At 32.7% G+C, this 10512-nt stretch overlaps 1 protein-coding gene across 1 annotated transcript; it reads right to left on the bottom strand.

Moving 5' to 3' along the window:
• Positions 1 to 7882: 7882 nt before the first annotated feature.
• Positions 7883 to 10303, bottom strand: LOC106110548. Its single transcript, XM_013292410.1, has 6 exons — positions 10262 to 10303; positions 9857 to 10049; positions 9420 to 9579; positions 9176 to 9349; positions 8624 to 8790; positions 7883 to 8238 (listed from the first exon to the last, which is right to left on the bottom strand). The coding sequence occupies exons 2-6, from the start codon at positions 10028 to 10030 to the stop codon at positions 8092 to 8094; spliced, it is 822 nt and encodes a 273-aa protein (XP_013147864.1). The 5' UTR covers positions 10031 to 10049; positions 10262 to 10303; the 3' UTR covers positions 7883 to 8091.
• Positions 10304 to 10512: the final 209 nt, after the last annotated feature.

The following is a 10512-nucleotide window of genomic DNA, read 5'->3' as shown; positions in this document are numbered from 1 at the left end:
GACAGATACAAATTGTGCTTCGCGCGCAAAGCCAGTCTTCCACCTCAGACACCTCTGTAGCATATTATAATCTCATTGCATTGGTATGAAAATGTGCATAAACTAAAGACTTGAAATTCTAAGCTACAGAGGTAACGATGATTAAATAACAAATTAAATACCGATTTAAATACAGAAAATTAGCTCTCATTAAATCTAACGTATGTGAATTGAGGGATGTTTTTCTAACTAAGTAAAAAATCGTAACAATTTTGAACATTCTCCAAGAGAAAGGCGAATACCAGGAAGAAAGAATATACGTTAGAATGTAAGTCGTTTTTCGCAGGTTTCATCTATATTAATATTATAACGAGGAAAGATTTGTATTATTGTATGGAATGCAATAACTCAAAAACTACTTCGCTGATTTCAAAAACTATATCACCAATAATTGGCCATGTTTTTGACCGACCTCCCAAAAGAAGGAGGTACTCAATTCGTCTGTATGTTTTTTTATGTGTCATACGGCATAACTCCGCCGCTAGTGGACCGATTTTGATAATTCTTTTTTTATCCGAAAGGTAATGCTTGCAGGTGGGTCCCATTTTTTTGGTTGATTCTGATGACTGATGGTCAGTCAATGTAGATTCATTACTTAATCGTTACTATACTTTCAATTGTCAATTGTTATGGTTAAAATGTGGAAACCCATACGTAGAAATATCACTGCATACCTTGGCTGACACCGACATCAAAGTAATAATAATTGTACAATATAGATATAACAGTTACAATAAGGTAGGTTTACTATTTTCAAGGAATTATTTCATTACTTTTTAGTGTACTGTTTTTTTTGAGAATGTTTTGTTTTTAGTGTATTTTGTTTGGAAGTCGGTTTTTTACTATTTTTTTAATTCGACGCGGCCGAAATCGCGAGCGACAGCTAGCAGTGTATAATTTTGAGATTCAAGACGATAAAAGTCATATTTTTTATTAAATAGCGACGGATTTATTAATACAATCGAAGGTTGACATTTGTATATTAAATTACATATAAAATGTGATTCGGAACGTATTGTGAATGTAAAACATTAATTACCCGTAATGATTGTATTTAAATCGTATCTTGTTCGGAACATCTGCTCGAGAATAAATTAATGTCGAATGTAAAATAAATTTCTGTTACGTGTCATTTTACTTGCATCCTTTCAAAATACAAATGAATTTTTATTACCACACTAGATGTTGCCCGCGATTTCCTCCACCCAATACTATTATAATAAAGTGTAAACACACAGTTATTTGTTGCCTAAGATGTCAGCAATGACAGCATGTTTTTGAATAATTCTATTTTTAATAAAAAGTCATACACTTACTTCACGCTTAAGGCTATATATTTTCACGCCGTTAATGTTAGGGGATAAAAATTTTGGATGAAAACCCTAATGTGGGAAAGAGACCATAAGTTGTTGCCAACATCAAGGAAGCAAGGTTATCATCATGTCATGTCATTTTGTCATTTGTAATTGATAATTTGACAAATGTAAACAATAAAATAAATTTTTCATAATTACATGCGAATGAAGTCACGGGAACAGCTAGTTAGATAATAAGTAGCCTATAATATCCCTGTCTATGTCAGCTACCCTTCAGTGAAAGTTCGGTCGAAATCGGCTCAGCTGTTTCGGAAATTACCCGGAACAAACGCGGCTTGCGGACATATAGGCAGACAAGAATCTTTTAACAGTAACGCAAATACACCATCTTACCAAAATCTGGAATTTTTCTTTTGATATTACAAACAGACACTCCAATTTTATTATTGTATAGATATATGGTAGATAGAAGATATAGCTTGCATATTTAACTCGAAGTTCAAGAAGGGGATGCCTAAATGATGACGTTCAGATATGACGGCTGATAGAGATGTAAGGAAGAGCAGCACATACTGTGCCGACCTTCCATAAGGGATACGGGCAAGTGGATGATGAAGAAGGGAATAACTGAAATGACATGTCAAAGATTCACAAATGTAAATAGGTAATGTGTTACCTGGTTATGGTAAAGTGTTAATTGGTGTAATACAGTAAATGTTTCTACGCGTTTTTTCAACTGGTAGAATAAATTGTTTCCTTCAAAAGCTAAATATGTTAAAGTTTGTAAGCTAGATAAGCAGATTCCTTAGCCTCGTCGAAAGGAAATAGAATGTAAAATGTCGTGCGCTCCTAAGTAGCAGTTCATTTTGTATTCTGCTTCCGGAGAATTCTATAAATTCTCTTTAGAATTCCGAATATTACGGAGAAATGTGTTTTATTTGGGTACCTTTTTGCTGTTGGATTGTTGAAAAATGCTATTAAACTGTGACAAAACACAGAATTGATTATAAAATTGAATTTGAGAATAAAAAAAAGACGTAATTTTTTTTTTTAATCGAACTAAAGCTTGTTGACGTTTTCACTAGATGGCGTTGTTCAATTAATTATTTTTCTCTAAAATGAAAATTTATAAATAACAAACATTTTCATCATCTCACTATCGTATCAATTTTTTTTTACATCGTAATTTATAAAAAAATATTGAGAAGGATTAGAATTTATCCCCATGTTAGATTATTAACGGGTTATGTTTTTGTTTACAGTCTGTAAATGCATTTTCCCAACTCGAGCGACATTTCTGCTGTTGTCTATACGACTTTGCATAATTATTCCAACACTTTGGCATTACAACTGACGTGCATAATTATATAAGAGCGGGCGCATTCCTTTGACTAAACTATCGCATAACTGTTGTGCGATTGTCGATTGTTTTGCAGCCAATTCAGCTGTTTAGTTACATAACTAAAAATCGAATAGTGTGCCCACAATCAAAGCGATTCTAAACAGTTGTGCGATAGTTTAGTCGTAGGTGTGCGCGCGATCTCTGTTACTAGCGTAGAATTCGAGTGGTAACATATTATTATACTAGCTTTTGAAGGCGAATTACTTTGCGTGGAAGTAAAAAAGTAATAAATGGTTTTACTCGGTTTTAATGTCGTTTTTTGATGATAATTTTTTTTTTAAAATCGGTTCTGCAGTTTATGAGCTACAAAATATTATTCAAATTAAAAAATACTTCATTGGTAGTGATTTTTAATTCTCGGAGTATTTAAAATATCCAAATTAAAACATTTTTGTTGATACAAGTACAGAAAATGTATGTTTTATTATGTTCGCATATAAAAAAAATCGCAGCGAATTGTAATTAATTATTCGTAATTATGAAGGTGGAGGTACACCGGTAGAGGTAGACCTAGAAAGAGATGTATTGCGTGAAAGGTGACATGATCAAGAAGGGAGTGATGACTAAGACGGATGATAGAGTTATTTGGAGGACGAAAACCTTATGTGCCACTACGGGAGTAGGATAAGGTAGGGGAAATGATCAAGGGTGGATCCAGCTTTGGCGCCAGGGGGGGTCACATAGTTGTGGTTAAGTCAAGAGCTTGACAAATTATTTAAATATATTTTGTCAAGCTCTTGACCGATCAGCACAGGGGGGTTCATCACCCCATGACCCCCTGGATCTGCTGTCGGAGATTACATTTTAGTTATTCAAAAATAGACTCTTTAAAATAGACCAAAAATGTGCGAAAATAAGAGGATCATACGCGTACATTGAAAACAATAGCCCAGTGCAGACAAGTTTAAAACAAAAGCATATAGGATGTTACGCGGCGGAAACAATTGTTCATGAAAAGTTTCCCAAACAAAACAATCTCACTGAAATACATCCGCGATTCTGTTCTTTTGTTCTTAGTATTTTTTCGTATATTTGCTGCTCAATTCTTAACATACTAATCTTACTTACTAATAACACAAATGGGAAGGTTTAGATGGTTGTATATTTATTAGAGTTTGCCGTTTAAAGGACTGAACACATTTCGATAAATGCATAGATTTAAAAAACAAAAGCAAAATTATTTTGCTTTTTTTTAATCCACGCGGACAGAATCGCAAGCAAAAGCTAGTGTATTCAATTATATTTGAAGTTAATAAGAGCTGAGTTTTTAAAAGATTAAAAAAAAGTCAGCCTTTTCTAAGGATCTGAATTAGTTTTGTTGTCTAAATAATTTATTCTGTGTTCGATTGTATTCAACGATTACAATTATTAAAAAAAAAACGTATTAATATTAAAGAACCTAAAGTTAAAATGAATGAATTAATATAATTACTAATTTGCTACAGAAATACTAAACATAAAAAAATTACAGATTGAAAACGGGCAAAGATTGCTAAGATTTTTAATGCCGGATAAAGTCGCAGACGACATCTAGCGTTTTCCAGAATCGGAAATAATTTTGTCTCTAAAACATCCAAAGTATTTTACAGAACAAATTCCCAAAACTGGAAAGCTTTTAGAAAGTTCGCTGTACAACTGCAGATTTTGATAGAAACTTTTATCGAAGCAATCCGCCTCAAATACAGAGCCTATTCCGTTTTGTTGTTCACGTTTATATACTTCTGTCTTCTTTAATTTACCACGGCCTTATAAAATAATTATCAGTCATGTTTTAAGTTATGTATAAACTAGCTTTCGCCCGCGACTCTGTCCGTGTGGAATAAAAAAAAAAAAGAGTAGCTTATGTGTTCTTCCAGACTATCATCTACGTCTATGACAATTTTCATCGAGATCTGTTTCGCCGCTTAAACTACAAACTAACATCCATCCATCCATCTAAACGTTCGCGTTTATAATATTAGTATGACTTATGAGCTGTTCGCGACTTCGTCTGCGCTGTATTAAAAACAAACGAAGTATGAAAAACAAAAAAAAAACGCATTAACAAGTACCACAATCTATATCTAAAGTTACAAAGAGGAATGATTTGTATTTTTGGATTACCGTACGTATTAAAATAACTCAAAAACTACTGGGACGATTTCAAAAAATCTTGCATGCAAACGCTACTTTGACACTGGGTAACAGATACCACGTTTTTATTATTATTTTTATTCCACGCGGACGAAATCGCGAGCAACAGCTAGTAAATGAATATAATAACTTGTTTGCTTTTAAATACTTAAGACCTTTTATCCTTTTCTTATGTCCTAGCAAAGAGTATTTCGCTCATTAGAGTTTGCGACGACCATCGTGTTTGTTTGTACAAATCTTATGTTCCATTGACCGTGCTTGTATCTCTTTACGGCAGAGATACACTGCAGTTACACTTGATTATACAGGACTAATTTTTAACTAATAGTATTAAAATTTACATGTTGCCGATAATCGTCTGTACTCTATACTAAAATAATAAAGCGTAAACACACACTACTTCGTGGCGTAGGATGTCACCACAGCATATTTTTGAATAATTCTATCTTTAATAAAAATCCCTGCACCTACAACACGCTTTAGGTTATATATTTTCACGCTAATAAACTTAGGGGATAAATAAGAGACCATAAACTACAAGCTGCAACATTAGGGAAAGAAGGTTATTATGGTAACTTTCATAAAAAAAATTACATATTCATGATCGCTGATTCTAAAATAATCTTTCATTTTATTTTGGTACAAAAAACCATGTATATTGTCATCACTATTATTCTCATATCAAAGAGTGATAAAGCAGAGAATCTAATTTGTATTAACACTGCAGTGGAATCCTACGTTAACGTCAGGAACAGTCAGGAGCTTAAGAACAATAGAAACGTTCTAAAGACATTAATTTTATAAGAATCTGTATGTATCCTTTAATATATAAAATCATAGTATAACAAGAGTAGCTAAACTATACAGAGACAAAACCTTAACGTTAAAAATGTACACCTATTTAGGGTTGTCACAATAGATTAAATTAAATGAAACATTTGTTAAAACATTTTATACTAGCTGTTCCCGTGCGACTTCATCCGCATAAGATTATGAAAATTTTATTTTTATTACATGTGTCAAATTATCAATTGCAAATATCAAAATGACATGACATGACTAACCTTGGCAATCTTGTTTCCTTGATGTTGGCAGCAACATATGATCTCTTTCCCACATTAGGCTTTTTATCCAAAATATTTACCCCCTAAGTTTAATAGAGTGAAAATATATAGCCTAAAGCGTGAAGTAAGTGTAGGGCTTTTTATTAAAAAGAGAATTATTCAAAAATATGCTGTAGTTGTTGACATCTTAGGCAACAAAGAAGTGTGTGTTTACGCTTTATTATAATAGTATAGCAGTATACATAGATAACATGGCTATTTATTAATTTTACGAGGACGATCTCACAGCCAACAGCTAGTATTTCATAAAATATTTTCATGATATAAACATTAGTTAAAACACTATCACACTCGTATACTAACATAGGTTGGTTGGACATTATTTGGTACAATATGTAACGACTTACAAGTACCAGACATAGTCAATACGACAGTTCTCTTTTATGCGTCCCTTGAGTGTACAGTGACCATGTTTACTTCAGTCTTCGAGAATTTTTTTTGAAAAATGCAACCCTTATTTGCCTGCATTGAAATCTGAATTTGATATCAACTTATCTATGCTATTATAATATTATAAAGGGGAAAAATTGTATTTTTGTATGTATTGAAATAACTCAAAAACTACTAGGCTGATTTCAAAAATTCTTTCACCATTAGAAAGCTACATTATCGCTAAGTCATATATGTTAATTTTTTTAATTTCACATATGGTTGTTATGGGAGTAGGATAACGAAGAAGATGATGATGATGACATTTTAACACACACATCTTATCCCCTGACGTTAAAAACTATGGTCACCGTATTAAGGGGGTTATTATGTCCAATACGAGTATTAAAGAAACCCCAATAAATATTTATGTAAGAACATTTACGATGCCGGAGGCGCCGCACAAAAATCTTTGATGATCAAAAACTAAACGATTATCTATACAAGAGGAAAATCGACTTTTCGCAATTTTACTGATGTAATTTAAGATTATGTTCCAAGCAACATTATTATTATAGATTACTAGCTGTTACTCGCGATTTCGTCTGCGTGAAATTAAACAATAATCTATACTATTATAATAAAGCGTAAACACATACTTCTTTGTTGTCTATGATCACAGCAATTACGATATGTTTTTGAATAATTCTTTTTTAATAAAAAGCCCTACACTTACGTCACGCTTTAGGCTATATATTTTCACGCCATTATACTCGGGGGTAAATATTTTGGATAAAACCACTAATGTGGGAAAGAGACCATAAGTTGCTGCCAACATCAAGAAAGCAAGATTGCCATAGTAAGGTAATTGGTATTTTGACATTTGCTATTGAGAATTTAACAAATGCAAACAATAAATTTATAATTTCATGCAGGTGAAGCCGCACGCGAACAGCTAGTAAAAAATAAAGCCTATGTTACGCACTGATAACGTAGTTTGTTAATGGTGAAAGAATTTTTGAAATTGGCCCAGTAGTTTTTGATTTATTTAGTTTAAAGTAAATGATTGTACTGTACTATATCGCCAAAATATTGAAGTATTCATTGTCCATAGATAATTGCAACATTATGGTTTACAGAAACGTTAATTTTCAAACATTGATGTGCAGAAAAGGGATATTTCACCTTTCTTTTGAACCATTAGCAAAATCCTCTTCTTCCAATCCATTCCTTATTAGAATAAGGCGGTAAACCGAACATTGAAATTTCAATTTTAAATGCCTTACATTTTTGCAATTTTCCAACTAAGACGTGAATAAAATTAAAGGTAGCAAAGGTTGCGCTATGCATAAGGAAATGTAAATTTTCATTCATTTATTCAATTGCGGTAAGGTAATGTAAAATATGTGACGGGCTCTCTGCAATCGGAGTTTTTAATTTACATTTTTCTTAAAAAGAATTCGTAGCAAATTTTATTCCTAGAAAAATTGAACAAGATATGGCATTTAAATGTTCATATTTACCAATCACATAATTTACCTCAAACATATGTTATCCTGCTAAGGTTAAAAGATCCTAGATGTACTTGAATTTTTCTCTTTAAGTAACAATTAATTTACTAAAAACCCGTCTATATCTATCACATTCGAGAAAAGAATGCGAAATAAAAGACAATCGTATCTCATTTCCACTTTAGTTCTTTTAGATGTCAATCTTCATCTTCTGTCGTTATAGGCTGTATATTGAACCTCGAGGATCGCTGTGGTTGAACCTCCGCTGGTTCCTCCACATCGGGTATACGGTAGGCCATTAACGCCGCACCATAGTTTCCCAAGCCAGTATCAAAGAACGCTATCTGAAATGAAGGTACGATTTTACTAGCACTACTTGTGCTCTTTCTCTCTCAATTTTTAAATATAGCTTGCTTATTAACAAATGTTTTTTGAATTTGTAATCTATGTATAGTATCATCTCAGTGTTTCCACTAGTGATGCTATAATATCCATAGGAATGATAACTGAAATTATAATCGACGATAGCTACTAAGGGCTTGTCCCACCACTGGTTGATAGAGGCCCAGATAGCTTAAAAATGACGTCACTGTTAGATAAGCCAACAAAGTTCAATATTTCCATCACATTATTACACGTTGGATTGTTATCAAATAATTTAAAATTTTGTGGAACGGGCCCTTAATCTTTCCAATATAAACTACTTAAGATAATGTAGTAATCAAATACCTGATCATTAATAAGATATCTGATGTAATAAATTTCGTTGTACTTCACATAACCCAAGCTCTCCGCGATGACCTGACCGCGGGATGTTGTCATAATACCCGCAATAGCTGGCACGTTTGCACTCGCAGCTAACTGTCTAGCCGCTTTTAACATTTCTTTTGCAATACCTGATAAAATCAAAGTTACATCAAAGAACTTACGTAAAGCACCTGAAATTTTAAGCGTTCAGATAATTTTTATAACTAATTTAATCATCAACACCATCTCCCTGTTTTTGTCCCAGTCATGTGGTGAAAACCCTACGTTTTTGTCTTCTAAATCGATTTATATTTAATAACTTCTGGCTTCATAATCATGTCACCTTTAGACTATCCATTTCCCAAGTCGTCTTACTACTTCTTCTAGAAATTCATCTCTCTCAGAATATAGAACAACTAAGAACTATCAAGCAGCAAGAACAGCTTCTTTTCTAAGACATTTCTCGCCTCCCCATACGCCAGACTTTCGATGTAATCGTGGAACTATTAAAAAAAGTAATCCATTTGTTCTTACCTCTATGCCGATATCTTCCTTTTAATGCTATGACGTAAAACTTTAAATAACGCCTGACTCCCATTTCTTCAAACAGATTTATAGGTTTCTCGATTTCGTTATAGAATTTCATGACTTTTGAATAAAGAGGATTGTGTGTAAGTTTCACGCGGCTAAATGTTCGAGAATAAGCACCTGAAGAACAAATAAAAAACTATTTAAAAAGTATGGTAGTCATTTCAAGAACGTTCTAGAAAAATCTTACTCTTATCTTGTATTCTCATAATTAATACTCCTACTAATTGATTTGTTCCTTCTTTTACCGCTGCTATTGATATCTTATCTTTCATCCAGATGCGAGCGTTGTATATAAATTCATCAGTACCTTCTTTGTCATCTAATATTTTTACAGATCGATATGTTATCTGTGAAATATAAATTTCGATTTACCCAACTCAACCCATACCTGCCTTTCTGGTAACGTAAACAATTTTGTTCTAAATAAATCGACGTACAGAACGCTACAGAAATCAAAAATTCATATTCGAGTTTAATCGATCTTAGGAATCAGAAGTCAAGTTTATAACTTTTCTCAATAGATGGCGTTGATATTGATCCTATATCTTTTCTTACGATGATGGTAGTTAGGTGATTCGGCATATATTATCCAAATAATCAAACACTCCAATATAATGAAAATACCTCTTCAGAAAGATAATGCTTTTTCAGTAGTTTAACAGCGTCTTCGTAACGTGTATCTTGTAAATCTTCGAATCGTATACCGCAAGGCACTCTGCCCCATATAGATGGAGCCTTTATCTTTTCTTCCAAAGCGCGCATTTTCTCAATCTCAGTTGCGGCTTCTGATTTTGCCATATTGAAGACTACTAAGCACCTATACAGTGATTTTTTATTTAGATTTTATTATGAGGTGAAGAAAATTCAAAAGTAACTTTCAGAGATATGTCGATAAAGTTGTCCGCAATGGGCCACCGTGGTTGACTATGGTCTAGTCACCCTAATTTAAGGTAGGCTCTGAGCCCCTCGGTGGGGAAATATTACTGAGGATATTATTCTAAAGTATGAACGTGTTTGTTTATTACTAACCTTTTTCAAAATAAAATTTCAAACCACTATCTACATACTTTTAAACAAACTTAAAAGTTGCATTTTAAAATTGTGTACATTGTTTTTAAATTACTAAACGAAAATCCGTGCTGAAATTAATAATAATTTTGTAGTAAATGTTTCTACTAATTTAATAAAATATTGACAGTTGACGTTTTTAATGACATGATTCATGAATTTTATGAATTATAAAACACAGATTAAATAAGGTATAAGGTACAGAGTACATA

This window comes from Papilio polytes, unplaced genomic scaffold (assembly GCF_000836215.1).
Source record: "Papilio polytes unplaced genomic scaffold, Ppol_1.0 DF824225.1, whole genome shotgun sequence".
Taxonomy (NCBI): domain Eukaryota; kingdom Metazoa; phylum Arthropoda; class Insecta; order Lepidoptera; family Papilionidae; genus Papilio; species Papilio polytes.
This window is presented reverse-complemented; position numbering and strand designations above follow the sequence as displayed.